The 22834-nt window shown below is 43.2% G+C and overlaps 1 protein-coding gene across 1 annotated transcript in view; it reads left to right on the top strand.

The window, feature by feature from the left end:
• The window catches only part of egf (epidermal growth factor), a 210417-nt gene extending 193753 nt beyond the window's left edge, over positions 1-16664 (top strand). Inside the window, exons 24-25 of the mRNA XM_085962213.1 lie at positions 9973-10066; positions 12993-16664. Of these exons, the coding sequence (XP_085818339.1) occupies positions 9973-10066; positions 12993-13204 (306 nt within the window). The 3' untranslated portion in view covers positions 13205-16664. The remainder of the gene's footprint in view (positions 1-9972; positions 10067-12992) is intronic.
• The last annotated feature ends 6170 nt before the right edge of the window (positions 16665-22834 follow it).

Raw genomic sequence — 22834 nt, forward strand, 5'->3', positions numbered from 1 at the left:
GTGGCGCAGGCCACTGAATTTCTAGGCCAAAGACTCTCCAAAAGGATATAGATAGGCTAAGTGAGTGGGCAAAAATCTGGCAGCTGGAGTTTAATGTGGGAAAGTGTGAGGTTATCCACTTTGGTAGGAAAAATAAAAAAACAAATTATTATTTAAATGGGGAGAGATTACAAAATGCTGAGGTACAGAGGGATCTGGGGGCCCTTGTACATGAATCACAAAAAGTTAGCATGCAGGTACAGCAAGTAATTAGGAAGGCAAATGGAGTGTTGGCCTTTATTGCAAAGGGAATGGAGTATAAAAGTAGAGAAGTCCTGTTGGTGAGACCACGCCTGGAGTACTGCATACAGTTTTGGTCTCCTTACTTAAGGAAGGATATACTTGCATTGGAGGCAGTTCAGAGAAGGTTCACGAGGTTGATTTTAGAGATGAAGGGTTTGTCTTTTGAAGAAAGGTTGAGTAGGTTGGGCCTATACTCATTAGAGTTTAGAAGAATGAGAGGGGATCTTATTGAAACATATAAGGGGGCGATTTTGCCAGCCATAGGGAAGCGGGTTTGGAGGCGGGACTGCCAGGGAAATGACAGAATCTGGGGGCGGGTACCCATCCCGCCCCCAACCCGCCTCCATGCCATCTTCCCAGGAGGCGGGTATCCAACCTATGCCGGGTCCCATCTCCTCGAGGTGGGAAGGGGATTACAGCCATTTAACTGCCTGTTAACAGTTAGTTAACAGGCAGTTTTGAGGCTTATCCCCATTTTACCCCTGCAAGTGCGGGCTTCCCGACGTCAGGAAACCCCGCCAGGGTCAGCGAGGCGAGCAGTGGGTCTGCGGGGGTGAGAGGGGCTGAAAAGTGCACTGTGGAGGTGAGTGATGGGTGCAAGTGTGGAGAGGTAAGTATGTGAGGTGAGTGAAAAGTGTTAGAAAAAGTTTCCTTACCTTTGTTTCTTTCTGCAGGCTTCAATCATTAGGGATCCGGAGGCTCCGGCATCTCCACGGCAGAGATGACAGAATGGCGGCTGCATTCTCTGATGCAACAGCCATCTGCTTTCTGCTCAGAAAATAGGTTTGGTGAGTCTTGAGTACAAGAACTCACCAAACAACAGAGAATGTCAGTGTTTGACAGCTTCTCAAAGCTGTCAAACGATGACAATTCATCTGTCCAAAATTGTTGACAGATGAAACGTCATATGCTGACGTTCTGTGTCACCGGCTTTCCATTAATTGGCCTGCTAAGCCCGCTGGGTGAGCTTAACAAGGTCAATCAAGGGAAAATAGCGTGGGTTGGCCACAAGTTGATGGAGGCGGGACTAAATCCCGACAAGCAGCAGTCCCGCCTCCAACGCGCCCCCATTGGCAAAATCACCCCCTAAGATTCTGAAGGGGGTGGATGCAGAGAGGATGTTTCCCCTCGTGGGGGAATCTAGAACTAGGGGGCATAATTTCAGAATAAATCGGAAATGAGGAGGAATTTCTTCTCTCAGAGGGTCGTGAATCTTTGGATTTCTCTTCCCCAGAGAGCTGTGGAGGCTGAGTCATTGAATATATTTAAGGTGGAGATAGACAGATTTTTGAATGGTAATCAGCCCCTTAAATTAACAACTCCAATTGTTAATCTGTTTTTTTTTTAAACTATCTTGTGGTTCTCTTGCCTTGAAATCATATCCCTGGTTCATTTTATTGTTCTTTTAGGAATTACTCACTACATGTCCCAATATCAATTGCTTCATTGTTTTAAAAGCTTGGACTGTATTCAATCTGTAAAATGGGTGACTAATATAACTGCATAATTGAGAGTATTCTTAATTAACATTACATTGTGAAATCAAGTAATCTTGCTCCTGGGCCAGTTGCTATGGGTGTGGTACAGACTGCACAAGTGTTTGATCTGGTTGCTTGGATCCTGATCTACTGATGTTTTACCAACAAAACAAACGCTGTTGTATATTTTTACTCTTTCATTTATTAAATGCAAAACTGTCCTTGTATTTGCTGGAAAATGTAATCCAAACAAGATGAGACTTGCGCATGAGGATGCCAATGCTTCAATCTGCAAGCCTCTGAAAGCACATTTAACTAGGATGCAGCATCAATTTTCTGTTGTTTAGTATGTACAAATATTTATTTAAACAGGAAAATAACCCTCTGGTGAGTACTGTCCTAGCTCTTCTGTGGCCCAACATCTTTTTGCAATTTTTATTCTTTTTCTTACCTTCGTTTAAAGGGTTCCTCTACATAATCAGCCATGTAAGGGTATCACATTGTAAGTCACAGCATATTAGCCAGGGAAATTGCCTCTCAGCACCTCCCGTACACAGAAAAGGGACCTCCTTTGGTGGAATCTTACACTCAGCAGAGACTTAAATTAATGGTAATACAGGCTGAGTTGAAAGATTCACCATAAGACATCAATAAAACAGATAAAGGGAGATCATCATTCTGCGGAGCATGCGTGCAAAAGTGGATCGTGCTTGTTGACGTCACCTCCGCATATCTGTTCTGCACATTGCCCTGAAGTGCATAATTACAGGGCTCCACAGAGCAGTGCTGTAAGTGAAGATAATTAAAGGTAAGAAAGGCAACTAACAAAAGTTCTACAGGACATGGAGGAGCTCTGTGCACAAGTGCCAATCAACGACTGTATATGCACATAGGATTACTTTCCCCTTTCATCGTTGTTTCCATAATTGACCGAATGCTCACTTACAGAGATAATTGGTTGTTACAGTCCCAGATTACAAGCATTTCAGTCACCTACATCTCTAGCAGAAGCTGCAGATTGTCTACCTGCGAGTTCTGGCACAGAGCATAGCAGTGTTTACTGTGGTTTGCTCTGCCAAGCATCGAACCTTCACCACATTTCTCTCTGCAATACGAGTGTACTGTAATTAACCAGATACACTGTAATCGATCCTCGCTGAAACAACCCTGTTATTACAAACCATTGATTAAAACAAGCTTCTTTCCTTGTCCCAGATGAAGTTCCATTACAATCAGCAAACAAGCTGAAACCTCAACAAGACGATGCCTACTCCCATCAGTGAATTGATTTGATAAATGCTCACGAATTTGTAATAATGGCGTTTGACAATATTTTATATTCAAATTTTCGATGTTGTAAGTATAGCAGGGTGACAGTAATATCCTTCCACAACCTAATCACTTTCCTTTCTTCTGTATTGTCATTCTCTTTAATTTATAAATGTAATTTTTATAATGTAAAACATATTTTTGGTGGAATTAAGTAAAATAAAGCAGAAACATTTTTGTGGCACCATCACACAATGAATTAATATGCTGTGACTAACAATATGGTACGATGCATCCTTCAGTGGGAACTTTTTGAAAAAGGCATTTCTGCAGCACAAATCCATTCTCCAATTACTGTTTTATTTTTTTTTAATGTTGGTTTATAGAATCACTTCAATGTGAGCTTGATTTTTGTCAAGCACTGCAACTCATCCATTGTTGGGGTAGTAGATTTGTATTTCGTTAACCAAGTATTGTGACATTTGTAAAAAGTGCAGATTAATTTTTTCATATTTGAACAGATGGAAAAAGAGCTACTGTAATATGATTTAAGCAGATTTTACATCTCTTCTTTCTGATGTCATACAACACACCAAAAGAGCTTCATTTCCTTCCCGCACACCCTCCTTACTGAATGATACAAGTCTGATGTTTAACTTAATGTTTGTGATGCATACAAGGTACTTGTCACCCAGCTCTACCTCACTACCACTACTCTCGACCCCTCCACAGTCTCTAAATTGTCAGACTGCTTGTCCAACATCCAGTTCTGAGCAGAAATTTTCTCCAATTAAATATTGGGAAGACCGAAGCCATTGTTTTCAGTCCCCACCACAAACTCCGTTCCCTAACCACTGACTCCATCCCTCTCCCTAACATCTGTCTGAGGCTGAACCACACTGCTCGCAACCTTGGTGTCATATTTGACCCTGAAATGAGCTTCCGACCACATATCCGCAGCATAACTAAGACCGCCTATTTCCACCTCCATTACATCACCCGTCTCTGTCCTTGCCTCAGCTCATCCGCTGCTGAAACCCTCATCCATGCCTTTGTTACCTCTAGACTTGACTATTCCAACACACTCCTGGCTGGTCTCCCACATTCTACCCTACGTAAACTTGAGGTCATCCAAAACTCGGCTGCCCGTGTCCTAACTCGCACCAAGTCCCGTTCGCCCATCACCCCGTGCTCGCTGACCTTCATTGGCTCCCCGTTAAGCAACGCCTCGATTTCAAAAGTCTCATCCTTGTTTTCAAATCCCTCCATGGCCTCGCCCCCTCCCTATCTCTGTAGTCTCCTTCAACCTCACAACCCTCTGAGATATCTGCGCTCCTCTAATTCTGCCCTCTTGAGCATCCCTGATTATAATCGCTCAACCATTGGTGGCTGTGCCTTCTGTTGCCTAGGCCCCAAGCTCTGGAATTCCCTGCCTAAACCTCTCTGTCTCTCTACCTCTCTTTCCTCCTTTAAGACGCTCCTTAAAACCTACCTCTATGATCAAGCTTTTGGTCACCTGCCCTAATTTCCCCTTATGTGCCTCAGTGTCAACATTTTTTGTCTTTTAATACTCCTGAAGTGCCTTGGGACATTTTACTACATTAAAGGCGCTATATAAATACAAGTTGTTGTTGTTGTCACTTCAATGGAAATAAAAATCGGTAGAGGTGTAAAACGGGCTGCCGATTCGCTAACACCCATTATACACCATCACACAAAGTCAAAATCACCCCTATTGTCAGTTAGCATTAATGCAAATGCCTTCTTAGTGAAAGCAATAAGATTTAGTGCAGGAACCATTGCAATAAAGCTTTCAAGCTTAAACTAGGAAATTTTGCATCAAACTCTTTAATCAGTCACTAAATAAATAACAGAGCTGTTTCTATTAACCTTATGCCTGTACAATGCACCTTAATTTCTCCCCTACACCTCCATTTGTATCAGACTTACCCACATCAACCCATCATCATTTTCCTCATTGGGGAGACCAAATGCAGATTGGGTGACCGCTTTGCAGAACACCTCTGTTCAGTCCGTAAGGGTGACCCCGAGCTTCCGGTCACCTGTCATTTTAATTCACCGCTCCATTCCCACTCGGACCTCACCGTCCTTGGCCTCGTGCATTGTTCCACAGAAGCTCAACGTAAACTCGAGGAACAGCACCTCATCTTCCGATTAGGCGCTTTACAGCCTTCCGGACTCATTATCGAGTTTAACAATTTCAGATCATAACCTTGGACCCTATTACATTTTTACTTATATTTTTTATCCACCCCTTTGTTTTGGTTTTTCCCTCCCCCCTCCCCCCCCCCCTTTCCTTTTTTTTTCTCTCTCCCACATGGCAGCTGTCTCTCATTCTGCCAGAACATTTCACACCTAATCTGAGCCGTCTTTTGTCTCCACTAGTCCTATCACCATCTCTTCTCGTTTTGAATACCTCTTAATGTCTCTTCACTTCTTTTGTTCTCTCGCAGCCCTGCCTTTCGATCTATTTCATTTCCTTTCCAGTTTTGAAAAAGGGTTAGACCCGAAACGTCGACTCTAATTTCTCTCCACGGATGTTGCCTGGCCTGCTGAGTTTTTCCAGCATTTTCTGTTGTTATTTCGGATTTCCAGCATCTGCAGTATTTTGTTATCATTTTCCTCATACCCAACTGTACCCGTCTTTCCTGCTAGTGCCAAAACTATCTGAGCTGAACTCCAAAGCTTTGCCTGCATCCAGTCATTACCAGATGCTTTCTGTACATTGTATCAACTCCTTCCCAAGTTGTTATGGTTGCCTCAATGTTCTTCCTGCCTAGTGAAGAAGAACACCACAGGAATAAACAATTTGATAAATTGAAAAGAAATAATTAATTTCAACTAACTTTTTTTAAAAACTGGCCCATTATGCCAGGGTTTGGGACGAGGGCTCAATTTTACTGCTTCATTGAGTTTTGATCTTAACCACACTGTCATTGAGAGTTGCCAAGTGGAGGCCAGGTACCTCTGCATAAGGAGAGAAAAACCAGAGAGAAATGTCCCCTAGCTTCTCTTATACCTCATAGTGGCCAGCTAAGATCAGGACTGGTGAGGCTGGCAGCACACAACAGGGTAGATCTTGACTGTGCGATAGAGCACAACGGGTGATGGCAAGCCGGTAGCCCATTTTTACATCTCTCCCAATGTTTATTTTAGGATGACCATATGTCCCCATTTTCCAGGGACAGTCCCTGGATGAGGTACTGTGTCCCTAGGCAAACAATGTCCCCGGAAGAGTCCCCGGTTACACGTTTCCTTCCCGGGCGTCCCCTGTCAATTGCGTCCACTGAGAGCGCTGACTGGACGTGCCACCAGCAAGTTCGGGTGCGCTCCCGACCCAGCCTCGCTCGACACCCAAAGCCCCCAATTTTTTCCCCCTCTTCCTTCACAATGGGATGTACCAGTTTGAATCACAGGCAGTCGCAAGCCGATTTGTCGGCAGGTTTGTGTGATATAATTACCAGAGTCACTGAGCTTAATTAATTTATAAGATAGCAGGTCCCCCAGAGCTTATGCACATGTGCTTTCTGTCAAACAGCATCATATAATTATGATCCAGAAAAAAATAGATTTTTTATTTATCTTATGAAGGAATCTTTGCAAAACAGATGAGATTGTTAATTTATTTTACTGAGTTTTTGTGTACATTAACATAATTTAGATTTTGTCATCTCCCCCCACCCGCTTAATTCAAAATGGTTGCAATTCAGAGGCCATTTGGTCGGTCGGTGTTGGTTACGCCCAATGATTCTGTTAATATATGATGTGTTTATTTTTGAAAAAAATCAGTCAGCGACACTTAAGCGCAGTGGAAACAAAAGGACTGGTGTCAGCAAGAGTCTGCAGCAATGTTAGCAGTCAAGAGTCATGGGCAACTTTAGGGAGCTCGAAGCCCTGCGAAACCAAACGGTGTTATTGTATTAATTATAAACGGTGTCTGAATGCCCGTCAATAGTGTGACATCACATCTGCAGTAGTTATATGCATATTTGTTTTGCATTTGTATTGTATAAGTGCATCTGTTAAAACATACGCTGCGAAAAAATTTCCTCGCTACGCTGCCCAAACTACATTTTCCATCCTGGCTACTTTACTGTGTTCCCACCCTGTGTGTCCCCAGATTCGGTTTAGAAAATATGGTCACCCTCTTTTGCTTCCATTGATTTCATCCGCTATCACTCATTTTACACAATTGTGCAAAGTCAAGATCTACCGAATCAACTCTGTCGAAGCAGCCTAGCGCTTGAGGTTCTCCATGACACATACACGGCCAAATTAAAATGGACTAAACACAGAATAAAACCACTTCATCAACTCCACAGTGTGTGTTAGAAAAAGAAATAATAACAGAAACATGGGATCTATTACAAGTCTGTAATTTCATTTTGTGGACAGTTATAAACTGCTTGAGCTTTGCTCTCATCTTTGAACCTTCTCAATGGCATTACTTCACTAATCACTTCCAGGTGTTTATTATTCTCTATATAATTTTTACTAGACAGAGAACTCTTTGTTCATTGGCCAACATACAGTGTTGAATAGCTCACATCTAAGAGAAAAATCATTCGAGCACTGTTCTTGTAAAGTATTTTATTCTGTGATTATGTCATATATCTTGCCCTTTGTGCAATGTATAAACTCCACTTTTTTGGTTGGTGATCCTAATTGTTGGTGAGCAGTCTCTGGTGTTGTGACAATCATATGCAGTCCCTTTTTGAAGTTCACTCAAGTTACTTGCTCTGAGGTCCCTGATTCATAACTTTTTGTTTTGAAAACTTTTATAGAATTTAAAGTTTCCTATCAGACTCTCAGATGGATTTTACTCCATTCAAAACCGAGTAAGTTCTTCACTGAACTAACAACGTTGAACAATTCTACTCCAATACAACTCTAATCCAATGCTCTGATTCTATAGGAGAATATGATTAGACTAGATGGCTCATGTGGAGAACATCCAACACAGACTTGATGGGCCAAATGGTCTGTCTCTGTGCTGTAGCATTCTACAATTATGAGTTCCAATATTCTCTAGTTGAAACTTTTATAAGCATTACAAACAAGGTTCCAGAACCTTCTGTGTCACTAGCAGCAATACTTATCTGCTGCAACTGCCTGTCATACATTGGTGCTGCTCTGCCCAAATTGATGTCATCTTCAGTCCCCCTATGGGTTTCAAAACCTGCTCTACCCAACACTGGTTGCTTAATACTTGAATGGAAACAATTGGTATTTTTGGTGATTGCCAACAGACCATAACTACTCCACAGACATCCGTTGCTCAAGCTTCTTGATCTAAGATTGGAGCAAAGCACCTCAAGAAGTAGAAAGATAACCTTAAAGCCAGGTTAAATACACTAGTTAGATATCTGATAGTGATTAAGTTAGATTTTCCTTTAGGCACTAAAGGATCAATTTTACAAATTTGCTTTCTCGTCGTGGAGTTTCACTCACCGGGAGTGCATATCAGAAATTCAGGCATAAAGGTTAGCAAGCTGTGCAGGATTTTCTGTCCATTAATCTTAGTCTGCATTCCAAAAATGGCTAGGAGGCACAGGATTGGTAAGAGGAACAGAGGGACAGAGAGTGAAGCATGGAGGTAGGGCGCAAAATATGAGATAAGAAGAATAATGGGAGGAGTGAGAAGTACAACCTGAGCGAGCGGTGGATGGGGCTGCTACTAAAACTACTTTTAGACAGGAAGTAGAGTTGGTGTACTTTGGACAGGGCTTGGTGGGGAGGAGGAAAGAGAGCTGAAGATGGAGAACTCAAGACGGGCCTCACCAGGAGAGAAGTCGCAAACCTAGAGCTCGAGTACTTAGGGCAGGCCTTGGTGGGAGAGAAAGAATGGAGCTTACAGATTCAAGGACAGACCTGGGAGGGAGCATTTAGGATGGGCCTGGGAGAGGAGCAGAGGCTGAGGACTGGCCTGGCCTGAGTACATAGCAGAGGACAGAGAGGAGAAACAGAAACAGAAAATCCTAGAAATGCTCAGCGGGTCAGGCAGCATCTTTGGAGAGAACAGATAAGTTAACATTTCAGGTATGCATCCTTTGTCGACACTGGAAGTTATTACAAATGGAACAGAACAAAGTAAAAGGGAAGGAGAAAACAGACAGACACAGAAACACACACATGCACACATGGGAGAGGAAGTAGAATGACCTGTAAAGTGCTTAAATGGAAAACAGAAGATGATTAAATGACTGATGTGACATTAACATGTAAATGTATAAACTGAAGTGATATTAGCATATTGAATGAAGGGAGTAGTTTGCCTGACAAAATTCAGTAAATCCAGCCTTGGGCAAGCAAGGCTCCAATTTCACCATAAAGTCTGATGTTATTTCAACCCCTCAATTAGGTTATTGTCTTGGGGTTATCCAGGAGTTACCTTAATTGTGTTTTTTTTAAAAACATATAGCCTAAATCAATACAGTAACATATCAAATTAATAGTAAGAAAGGAGAAGTTTAGAACACAACAATGGAACTAGAAGTCATTCATGGTCTTTGGTAATAAGCAGTACTTCAGGGCTTGTAACTTTTCCTTCACCAATGGGAGAGTGCACATAGCGAATCATCGGGTATCCAGAACAAAATATCTGATGTGAAAGAAAGTCCAGAGGGAAAGGGTAAGCAGATTTCTGCTCCACTAAATAGGAGCATACGATCACTAATGCCTGTGGTCTTGCTGAGGAATTAGAGATTGCTGTATCAGCAAAATACACTTTTCTAAAAATAATTGACGACTGACAGACCAGTCAGTTTGTTTGTTTATTAATATTGAAACGGGTCCTTGTAATGGAAACTACAGCTTTGCAATGAAAGTTGAAATAGCTTCTTTGCATTCATTTTTGCAGTTATATCTGTTGTATCTTGCTGGATTTAGTGTTTATTTACAATCTGCTACATGATTGTTCCAGTTTTATACTGTGGTGGAATCTAATTGGAAGAATGGAGAAGCTTGTATGGTCCATGTTATCAGAACAGAAACTCATATCCACGCCACAGAATCAGGTTAGCGGGATTTTTTTTTAATTGGAGTTTTGTGTGAGATTTCTACAGTGGCACCGCTTAAATTCCAGTCCGCCATATTTTGACATAACAGTAATTTTCAATCTATAAACGCATAAGTACTGTTTTTTGATATTGATGTGAAAATGAAGTGTAGATTTTCATTACAGGGCTATAATATAAAACTGCTTGCTCGATTACAAAGTGCAGCAATTTGTTTCTCTTTTCAAATAATATTGCCACTTTTATGTCCATTTCTTGTCAGTAGCATGTATGCATTTTCTGCAGAGTATTACCAGCCTATTTGAAAATGTTTGCAAGGGAGGAAAATACGTAGTATATACTAAAATTGGAAGTTATAGTGTAAATCTATCAATTTCGGAGAATTTAAAAATGTCCCGTAAGCCATTTCTATAGAGACCTGTTAAATTGATAACATTGGCCGGCATTTTGCGGTCAGCAAAGAAGTGACGGCGCTCGCCACTGACCTTGAAGAAAGCTGCCCACAAAGATCTAGCGATCTCCGTGGCGTCGATTTCACCTTTCCTGACGTTAATTTGATTCTGGTGCCAAGTCTGGCATCCAGCAACAGTGATGCCATCAAGCAGGCTAAGCAGGCAATCACATTGAAGAGTTCTCACCGACCGCAAACCAGAAAGTAAAATGAACCAATTATGTTTCACTTTTAATAAATTTTACAAATAAAGAGTGAAATAAAGATTGGGGCATACACATGGAATTAAGGTGGAAGCTGGAATAGCATTAAAAAAACTTTAAAACAATTATTATATTAAAAAATATGGAATTTTTACCAATGGAAAAATTTGACATTCCACAAATATAAAATTCGTTTTTCAGGGCCAGAGAGGTTGTTCAGCAGTAATTATGACCTATTACACCGTTAAAAACCCAGTTACACCTCATTGAACAAGGTTTAACATTTTCGAGGGTTTTTAACAGCGATATTGGAACGCAAAAGCTGAAGTTCTCGTTAGTTCAGTGATTTCAAAAAGATGGCCATATGTGGGGTCTTCAAAAATGCGCCCTGTGGAGGAGCAGGGAACTACTGGCAGCAACTTCTGGATTGCTGCGTTTAACTGTGCATGTGCGGACACCTGAAGTTGCTGTCAGTTTCACAGGGTAAAGACGACAAACGCTGACAGTTTTGCCTTCATTACAACCATAAATTCCAGGCCATTGTGTATAGTTTAGGTGTGTAATTTGATAGTCCATATTTAACATCACTTCATCTAAGTCATTATTGACTTATTTTCAATGTAACCAAAACAAATATCATACTTTTTAATATACCATATTACTAATAAAAGGAGAAATGAATTTGAAAACTTCATTTTGAACTTCTGAATAATACTCTATGTGCTCATCTTCAATTTATAGAATCATAGAATGGTTACAGCACAGAAGGAGGCCATTTGGTCCGTCGAGCTCGTGCCAGCTCTCTGCAAGAGCACTTCAGCTCGTCCCACACCCCGCCCTTTCCCCGTAGCCCTGCAAATTTTTTTCCTTCAGGTACTTATCCAATTCCCTTTTGAAAACCATGATTGAGTCTGCCTCCACCACCCTTTCAGGCAGTGCATTCCAGATCATAACCACTTGCTTCGTAAAAATGTTTTTCCTCATGTCGTCTTTGGTTCTTCTGCCAATCACCTTAAATCTGTGTCCTCTGGTTCTCAGCCCTTCCACCAATGGGAACAGTTTCTCTCTATCTACTCTGTCTAGACCCCTCATGATTTTGAACACCTCTATCAAATCTCCTCTCAATCTTCTCTGCTCTAAGGAGAACAACCCCAGCTTCTCCAGTCTATCAACGTAACTGAAGTCCCTCATCTCTGGAACCATTCTTGTAAATCTTTTCTGCATCCTTTCTAAGGCCTTCAGATCCTTCCTAAAGTGCGGTGTCCAAAATTGGACACAATACTCCAGTTGAGACGGAACCTGTGTTTTATACAGGTTCATCATAACTTCCTTGCTTCTATATATAAAGCCCAGGGTCCCGTATGCTTTTTACCGCTTTCTCAACCTGCCCTGCCACCTTCAATGATTTGTGCACAGATACCCCCAGGTCTCTCTGTTCCTGCACCCCCTTTGGAATTGTACCCTTTAGTTTATATTGCCTCTTCTTGTTCTTCGTACCAAAATGTATCACTTTTCTGCATTAAATTTCATCTGCCACGTATCCACCCATTCCACCAGCATGTCTATGTTTTACTGAAGTCTATCACTCTCCTCCTCACTGTTCACTATACTTCCAAATTTTGTATCATCTGCAAATTTTGAAATTGTGGCCTGTATACCCAAGTCCAAGTCATTAATATAAACAAGAAAAGCAGTGGTCCTAGTATGGGCCCCTGGGGAACACCACAGTATACCTTCCTCCAGTCCGAAAAACAACCGCTCACCACTACTCTCTGTTTCCTGTCACTTTGTCAATTCCGTATCCATGCTGCCACTGTTCCTTTTATTCCATGGGCTTCAACTTTGCTGGCAAGCCTATTATGTGGCACTTTATCAAACGCCTTTTGGTAGTCCATGTACACCACATCAACCTCCTTTGACAAATCCGTGCTTGCTTTCCTTAATTAATCCACACTTGTTCAAGTGATTGTTAATTTTGTCCTGGATTATCATTTCTAAAAGCTTCCCCACTACTGTGGTTAAACTGACTGGTCTGTAGTTGCTGGGTTTATCCTTGCACCCTTTTTTGAACAAGGGTTTAACATTTGCAATTCTCCAGTCCTCTGGCACCACCCTGATATCCCATGTGATGAAACATAACACTGTGGATAAGTAGTTATATTTGAGATTGCACTTTATTACAATCTTTGTTTAAGATAATAATTACAAAATACATAAAGGACTGCATTGATATGCACCATTCAGTATGTTTAATCTTATTTTTTACCCATAGAACGTGCAACACCTGCAACGTGTAATGAGGGAGCTGGTTGTCATTTAAAGGAGAAGAAAGGTCAATGTTTTCACCAGCAACTACCGCACATCCACATGAAACAGCCTATGGCATGCCAATGGAGCCCTCCTACTAGATACCAGCTTCCACAGGAGGTCAACCTTATTTACCTTGACAACAGCCAATCCGATCTCCCCGGGACAATGAACTGAAGGTGCTCACCTGACTAAGGGTGTTGAGCCTTCATGAAGACAAGGAATAAGCTTGTTGATTGCATTCATTTATGTCACATTAAATCCATAGAACACCTCCTTTAGGGCTGTTCCAGTCCTTCTGCTGCACAGTTACTTTTCCTTAATTCACTGTTTGTTTGGTCAATTGTTAAACTAATTTTCTCATCGGTTTTGCACATTTTAGATAAAGTGTATTTATTCCTGCAGGTTGCCAGTAATATTATACTTTCCCAATGTCCCCCTAGTGAAACTTCCTCATGTTTAATACTCGGATTGTTTCTGGGAACAGAGTGGGTGAACAGAATAATCTGAATATAGAACATTAGACTGTTGGCAACGTTATAGAGCAATGGGATTAGAGAGATTGGTAAACTTCAGGTTATAAAAGTATTTGCAAAGACTGCTACCTCAAAGAAACTTCATCAGATATTAATCAACTGGTTGGTATGCAGAATATATTGAGTAAATTTTCACCGTCACCGCATGGATCGCCCGCCTGTTGTAGAACCCGTTGGATTTTCATTCCATTGACTTGAAGTGAATGGGAATTGGTCTGGTTCTACAATGGGTGGGTGAAGCTCACCAACAGATTACCCATATCCATGTGGTGAAGACAAATATTTACCTCATTGTTAGCACAAAGAACAAAAACACTGGATAGCTTTAGTGCAAAGATTTTAATGAGCTCCATTGTTGCAATCAACCCAGCTCCGCACTTCAGTGACTGCACAATTGCTTGCTATGCTTGTATTGCTAAGATGCAAAAGTACACTTTATTGATGAACTACGTAGGGCACAATACTTAGGGCATGGTTTTACTGCAAGGAGCATTTTGATATTGATACCTGTTTAGCGTTGCGGAGAGCCAGTAGTGCTGAATTAAACTGCCATCTCTGTCACTCTCTAGTCAAGGATAGAGGAGTTCTGTGCATACATGCTTAAATACAAATGAAGAACTTTACCTGCCGGTGTCTAAAACCCAGTAACATTTTAACATTAATGACCTTAAAAAAAAATTACAGATGAAGCTCAGGCCCCTGAGAGCATATTGGGTAAAAGCGCGCCTGGGATCAACTAGATGGGCCGTAAAGGTCTTTTCTGGTCCTGTGCATTCCTATTTTCCTGTAGCATTAAAAGAGGGAAAGATTTTCTTTCAGTGCTATATGTAACAAAATTGTACAGCCCATCAAAAGGTTTACGATTTTATGATACATTGAGGAAATCGTCCTCTATGTGAGCCCAGATCCAATTTTCGGTCTGTCGAGTCAGCTGATCTCAGCCAGGGTACAACTGGCCTACATCCCCTTGGATAGGGAGAAGTTAAATTAGCCAGGATTCCTATTCCTGACTACTATCCAGTCCCAATCTCATATTCAGTCACCACTGCTATAATGTGTTTGTTATGGATATCAGATGAGAAAAGGACTGGGTATAGCCATGATGCTATACATGGTCGAATAGTGTGCCACATTCACTGTTTAGGCATAATCATGAAGAATGGCTACTTGAGTGAAATGGCAGGAATGGAAGCATATTGCAGCAAAAGCCAAAGGCCTAGAAATTCGCCTAGGGCAGTGGTACAACATGGGTGGTATCAGATCGGTCACCCATTACACGCCGTGCCTGATATTCAGTTGCATTGACTGCAATAGAACTGAATATCAGACGCTGTATTTAATGGGCAGCCAATCCAATACTGCCCGTATTGTGCCACCGCCCGAGACAAATTTCTAGGCCAAAGTCTTCAGGAAAAGAGGAGAGAAAATTTGGAGGAATTTAAGCTTACATGTTCCCAGGCAGTCCAAACTGTGTAGTATAGCTGGACTATTATAAGCTGCCAATAGGGGACCTAATATTGAAGCAATTCATGCATCATTGTTACCACATTAATAATATGGTCCATTTGTTACAAAATATAGTAAACTTGGCTTATAACAATATCTTGAAAGGAGATTTAGAAACAATCTTTTCTGGGGGAAGACCGTGAAACTCTAGGAGAATAAAAGGTGGGTGGGTGGGTGGGGGCAGTATTTGAGACCTGGTTACACTGAGCCCTCATCCCTTTGTCCACCCTTCAAAAATTCCATCAGAAGTGGAACCGTCGCATCATACATCCACCCACGTACAGGCGGGCGTTCTATGATGCCATGAAAATGAGCAAATATTCCCTACGATATACTTCCTGTCATTTCTGCCCTGCTGCTGCTGAGTTCACAGGACACCAGTGTATTCTCAACAACCAGCATTGCTAAAGACTTCGGGAGGGGCTAATCAAAATTACATTCATTTAAAAGGAGAGTTTCAGCAACGCTATCAATCACATAACGTTCAATTCTATCACAGAAAGTGGCAGCAGCAGGAAGTGGGCATTTTGACTTGTTTCTTTACTTCTGTTTCCACTACCCCGACAGCCAATGTACGCTGCAGTAATTTCCCCTTCTGCTACTGAGGCGGGCATGCCATCGGTGCCATATGTGGCACTGGTGTTCTCCCAAAATATTTAAAGGCCCGCTGATCCCAGGAAATGTGAGGGGCTCAGAGGCACAAACAATGGGCAGAGGTCCTGCCCTGCCACACTTCCACTGCTAGAGCAGGACCACAGGGAACTTCAGCCACGTGGTGCCATTTTTGAAGTATGTACATATCAGATTTATAGGAACCTCTTCATAACATTGTATTCATTGAAAGAAACTACTGCTAGCGTCACTAACAGTTGCCCATGATATTTCAGGTCTTAAGTCGGAACCAGTTTATTTGTACTGTCACAAGTGTATTATGAATAACACTGATCAATATTCTTTTATTCTAGCAATGGGGTAGATTTTCAATTTCCCGCCTGGGCGTATAAAGGTCAGTCAATCCTCAACACCAGTTTTATGTCCGAGCAGCAAAGTTGAAAATCTACCCCAATAACTGGTTGTTATAAGGACCTCTAGCCCATGTGTATTGTGTGGCTGTGTTTACAACTAGCTGATCAAAACAAAAAATGGAATGCTTTACTGGCATTTTATACTTTTTGATTTTAACAAACATTAGCACTCTTTCAAGTTACAAGAAGCAATTGTTATTTTCAGTTTAGAAATTATTATTAGAATTTCCACCAAAATGGAAAAGGATGAAATAAGATAGCTTGCAAAACTACTAAACTCTGCACATAGTATCATTCTGTATTAGGAGCTGGTTTACTGAATTCACATTGATGGCAGGAGACTCGACTGCTAGCCACACCTATCGTGAAATGGTGGGCAGTGCACTCATGATTACATCATATGTGTAGTTGGCAGGCAAGGCTCCTCGCTGGAAGTACAAGTTTGGAAAGTTACCCCATTAATTTACTATATAAAGATTACAAGTACAATGTTCTTTACTTCTTAATTCTTTCTGTATTACCTTATTACTTTGCTCTTTTCCATGTGTTGGTAAAAGCTCATTAAAGGATTATGTTTGAAGTTTTCTTTGTACAAACTAGAGGGGAATGAACCTTTGTCCTTAAATGGTCTGGAAACTTTATTTTTATCTTTGCCTCAGGTTTCTGAGATATATTCTGTACTTGTGCTCTCAAAGTCTTCCTTGTCCAGGCTCCATTCCCTAACTGAAAAAGCATAGGATTGACTAGACGGAAACCGACCAAGATCATCTTGGTAGTTGCATGATACAACAATAGTGGAGTTGTTGTAAATCATTGCAATTAATCTCTATCAATTAGTCTACAACAGACCCAGACATGATGCAAAGAAAATTCCAGTGGTGGAAAGCTTTGGGAACCATAGGTCCAAAGTCACCTGTTCCTCCCAAGCATGCTACAGTTACCACATGTCATGTCTCAAATTATTCATATATTGTCTCCCAAAATGTTATTGTAAAGCAAGTAATCTTTTCACAGAAATCAGCCAGGGTCACTTTTCAGAAATGTATGAGAATGGCATGGGGGGGAACTCACCTTTTGATTTTTCCCTACCTTCATGGGGAGAACATAACCTCCATTTTAGTGCTGCTCCCTGATGATGGCCACGATCAGGAGCTTGACGTGTCCTCCCACTCTGTAGTACAGGGTTGAAGCTGCACCATTGTTCAGCTTAAACACCAATTGAAATATTTGGCAAATAAGTTGCTTTATTTATATTCCTGCATCAAAACGTGAAGAGATGTTTATAATAAATAAAAACCAATGCACGGCACAGTCACATAAGGTATATCCTTCCTATTATCAATATTATGTATTTCTAAAAACATTTTGATGATTTTCCGCACTCGTTATAGTGAAGGATTCCAGTTAATTGGTGTCAGCATGCCCAGGACAAGTCTATCATGGACCAGATGCAGATTAAAGCTCCCAACAATGTTACCATAACCCTAACGTCAACAGAGCTTTATTGCACCAATATGAAATTTTCCATTTCCTCCACCAATCATGCATGAATCCTCTCTAAATGATTGCCAATTTATTTCTGATTTCTGCTTTCGGCCATGCCAATAAATAACTGGTTTGAGAATGCCCAAATTCAGAGAGACCTTTATCCCATCTTACCAACAAAGTAATAAACTATCTATCAAAACTACTGTAGTAGAACATAGCTTTTCAAAGAGGGTGAAAAGTATTGATTTAAGGAAACAATATATTTCTTCAAATATTATTGTCCAGCTTATACATTTGACAAACTTCCTGGCCCATGCACTTTGTTTTTCTGTCCCATGCAGAGTGGCTTAATTAAGTACAGATAAATTGGATGATCTCTGTAGTGCCTCCTTCTAAAATTACTTTGCCTACACTCTTGCTTTCTTCCAATCATTCCAATACAGAAACTGTGACATTTAATCTAGCTTTCTGTGCAATAACAGATGTTATATATATATATATATATATATATATATATATAACAGCCATATGGCCTGGCATCTTACAAGCACAAGATTTAGCCACTGGATGTCTTCCAAGTACTAAGATTGAAAGGCATGAAATACAAAACATTCAACATTGAACGCAAAAAAAGAAAATTATCCTCACTTGTTCTTAACTGCTACTATTGTTTCGTAAACATGCTGATTGATACTTAAATATGGGTTCCATTTTAAAACATTTTGCTTATACCTATTACTGCACATGCGCAGTCTACTGAACAATAAGATATGCAGACCTGGAAGCAGCATTGGTAGCATTGTAGGGTAGGTTTTACAACTTTTTACTTTTGATATGAAGCTTCGCCCACTTGGAGGGCATATCAGGAGTTTGGGCACAGGGGTCAGCAGGTCACTAGGGGCTATGAGCAGCACCACATTATTTGCCATTATTTCAACACTGATTCGTTCCCCTGAAATATGAGGTTGGTCATTCAATACCAAGAGGGACAGATGTAGCATTCAGAAGAGTATCTAGGACTGGCACAACATCCTCAATCTCCTCTGCATTGGCCCAGATCTATATTTGATGGTGCTGCATGAAGTGGTTACAAGACAGACAGACAGACAGACAGACAGACAGTTTTAATCCTTTGACAACTCAGTTAATTAGTTGCAAAGTCAGTTCATATATAATTAGTAAACAATCTAAATAACTGCAACAGGAATCACAGAATTCAGTTCCCACCCTCCCCCAGAGTGAATCTAGATATTAAGCTTAAAATACCAAGGGGGAGAAATTCATTATAGCCCAGGAATGGGCGATAACTTTTGAAAAGTTTGAGAATTAGCCCCAGGCGCTAATGCTTCAGACTACACACAAAATTAAAACTCATTGCACAAAGAAAGGATTGGAGTGCTAAATGAAGCATTAATGGCCTATCACAGTGGCGTTAAACTCGAAGCGCTGACCAATATCAGGTGCACTCTAATCACAGGTCATCATTGCCACAGGCTCTTTCCAGTTCTTAAAGGGGAGGTTCATTGATGCTGCAGAACCTTATTCTCATCATTGCTGGCTGTGCAGCCATCTCAGCCAGCAGCAGCAGGTCAAGGAGAAGGAGCCGGACGATTCAAACAGCCATAATGATGGCAGATCCATGCCCCAGGGAGATAGTCCCGTGATTCTGCAACCATGCATTGCAGGCATTCGTGTTCACAGTGGAAAGACGGAGGGCGGTGCTCTACCCGGCAAGTGGCAGGAGGCCCTCACCGCAAGTCTTCCGCACCATGTGGAGGGAGGTAGCCCAGCACGTCTCGGGCAGCACTGTGGTTCCCAGGACCACACACAGCGCAGGAAGAAATTTAACGAACTCACTCAGATGGTGAGGATGAGTTAATGCTTCAACAAATGCTACATACCACCATCTGAACCACAGTCTGCACACACTGCCCAAAGCACCACACCCCCAGCACTCACCCACCAACAATCTCTACCTACCAACACTCACACCCACATCTCACTCCTTGAACACAATAACAGCTATTCAACTATGACAGGCACATTACCCAGACACATTGCTCCACACTCACTCACACACTTTCCTTTCTCTTGCAGGCCAAGGTGGCTCACAACAGGAGGGAGCAGGTGCGCACAGGCGGAGGACAACCTAACACCCAACCACTGCCTGAGCTGGAGAATAGAGTGCTGCACATTATTGGATACCAGGTGGTGGGCGCTGCGGCCACCGGCGATGCTGACCCCCTTGGGGACAACAACGGTATGTTCATCCCTACTCCTTCTTCTCACATCCACATCCCCCTCACCCCACAAGCGTTTTGCACTTTCCAGCTAATCATGCATACATGCATTTCTCCCTTCCTGCCTCCTCCCCTTGCCTTAACCCGAATCTTGTGCCTTTATGTTTTCAGATAATGAACAAACAGCTGAGCATCCTGTCTCTTTGGGCACCATAGAGAGCGATGCGGGAGAAGAGGAGGAGGAAGAAAACACCACATCACTGCATGTCTCACCCGCAGGCACCAGCTCAGATACTGGCACTACGCATTCTTTACAGGCTAGTATAGTAGCGGGATCTGCACAGGGTGATGCTTCGGGGAATGAGCGGTTCTGCAGCAAGGCCAGGGGGAAAGGATAGCTTGGGAGTCAGCTCCCCGGAGGACGAGTTCGCGCGCAAGTTCTGTTGCGCAGGACTCAGATGAGGACCTCGATGGGGAGGCCTTTAGAAGAAGGGTGATGGCCATGCACACAGAGATGATAGGTGCAATGGCAAGGGTGCCCGAGAGCCTCTCAGCAATGGTGAGGAGCGTGGCGCAGTCTGCCTCCAGCATTGTATAGAGCTCTGCGCACACCATTGAGCCCATCATTTCCAGTCTGCAAAGGATGGTAGACTCCCAGAGAGACCGTGGCGACTCAGACCTGATGCCGCGTGTGATGGGCAATCTGGCAGCTTCCACTGCAGCACAGATGGAAGTGACGCAACACCTTAGTGCTGTAATTCAGTCTATACTTGGTGGCATTCAATCTCAGGCTGCTCTCATGCAGTCTCAGCTTGATGCAATGCAAGCTCTGACTGCTGCCATTGTGGCTGGGTCTACCATCATCGACCAGGGCTTTCACGCTGTTGCAGCAAGCCAGCAATCTGTGCTGCAACAGATTGGTAGGGATGCTGAGGTGCTGCCCTGGGGGAGTGGGTGTGGGTCAGTGGAGCAGGAAGCTGCTGTCCTCTCTCAGGATAACAGCATTCCTGCTCCCATCACTGCCACTTCACCATTGTCCTTGTCGCTGCCTGTCAGCCAGCCAGCCCACCAGAGTGCTGCCGCCTATGCTGAGGTGGTGCAGTCTACAGCCGGGCCTTCCAGGCCCAGAGCTTGTCGAGGTCATCCTGCAAGGCCATCTGAAGTCTCCCGCATGGACACTCAGCAGCCTTCCACCAGCCGTGCTGCAGCCACTGGGTCAACACTTCGTAGGAGCACTAGAACAGGCAAAGCCACAGTAACCAGATGGAATGATGGGGATGTGGTGAGCAACGGGGATCTGGGATTTAATTTATTGGAACCGCAGTCTGATGAGGCGGTCATGGACCGCCCTTCTGGAATTCCGATTGAGTGGCTGTCTCCTCCCTTGCTCCTGTTCCTCCTCCTCCTCTTCCTCCTCCTCCTCCTCATCCCACTCCTCCTCCTCTTCCTCCTCCTCCTCCACCTCCTCTCCCTCTTCTTCCTCCTGAGGTGGTCCCGCAATCCCTAGTGGCAAGGGCTGGGCCCTCAGGATGGCCAGATTGTGGAGCATGCAGCACACTATGACGAAATGGGACACCTGCTCCGGCGAGTACTGGAGGGCTCCTCCGGAACGGTCAAGGCAGTGGAACCGTTGCTTGAGCACCCTGATGGTCTGCTCGATGATGTTCCTGGTGGCAGCATGGCTCTCATTATATGAGTGCTGAGCAGGAATGTTGGGGTTATGGAGGGGAGTCATGAGCCAGGTGGAGAGCGGATAGCCCTTGTCTCTGACCAGCCAGCCATGAGCTTGACATGGTGGCTGGAAGAGTCCTGGTCTGGTGCAGGATGAAGGCATCATGCCTGCTGCCAGGATAGTGGGCATTCACATTGAGGTTTCGCTGTCTGTGGTCGCACACCAACTGCACATTAAGTGAGTGGTAGCCTTTGCGGTTACGGAAGATGGCAGGATTGTTATGCAGTGCCCACAAAGCCATGTGGATGCAGTCAATAGTGCCCTGCACCATGGGGAAGCCCGCTATCCTGGCAAAGCCACATGCACATTCATCCTGCTTCTCTCTGGTGATGAGGAAGGAAATGTAATCCCTTATCCTGGTGTAGAGAGCTTCTGTGACCTCCTGGATGCAACGATGGGCAGCAAACTGTGCAATGTTAGCTATATCTCCTATTGCAGACTGGAAGGATCCACTGGTGAAGAAATTGAGGGCGTCAGTGACCTTGACTGCCATTGAGAGAGCCGTGGTCACCCTGATCTGAGGCTTGAGATCTGGTTGCAGGAGATGGCAGACTTCTGTGACCACCTCCTTGGTGAAGCAGAGCCTTCTAATACACTGCTCCTCGCTTAATCGGAGGTAGGAGAAGTGCTCTCGGACTACCCTCAGAGATTAAGACCTCCTGTTGAGAGCCCTCATGGCCCTTCTCCTCCCTCTGACCACATGTTCCAATCTTTCTCGCTGCCTCCACTCCCTCCACCGTAGATCCTGGAAGACGAAGTCGACTGCCAGTACAGCTCCCATTAATGTAAGGAAGTGCAGCTCTTTGATATGTTGTGAGAATAAATGTAACTAATTGTTAGTAGCCACAACACTCCTGATACTAAACAACCTTTAAATGACTGAATTAAACTGTTGCACAATGTCAAACTGACAAGGAAGCAGTGAAACAGCACTAACATGACAGCTGTAACTCATTACTCATGATCCCTTTAAATAGCGCCCCTGGAGCCAGCATCTGCCTGCTTGATGCCTCCTCTCCCTGTCGTTGTCGGAGCGAGGTGCTAAGGCAGGAGGCGACGATGAATTGTGCAGATCGTGTGCCCAGTGAGTGTTGCATGCTCACTGATGTCACGATCTGCCTGGCGCTGAGGTCCCCGGTAGTAACTCGTAGCAGCAGCGCTACAGGGGGGGGGACGGATTTGGCGTGTGTCGCTGCATTTGCCTCGCCCCGGCACTACTGCATCAACGAGGTGTTAACTGGAGGCACTAGCCAACTGAATTTCCCACCCCCCCCCCCCCC

This window comes from Somniosus microcephalus, chromosome 2 (assembly GCF_052327205.1).
Source record: "Somniosus microcephalus isolate GS21.2 chromosome 2, FLI_Smic_1.0, whole genome shotgun sequence".
Lineage (NCBI taxonomy): Eukaryota > Metazoa > Chordata > Chondrichthyes > Squaliformes > Somniosidae > Somniosus > Somniosus microcephalus.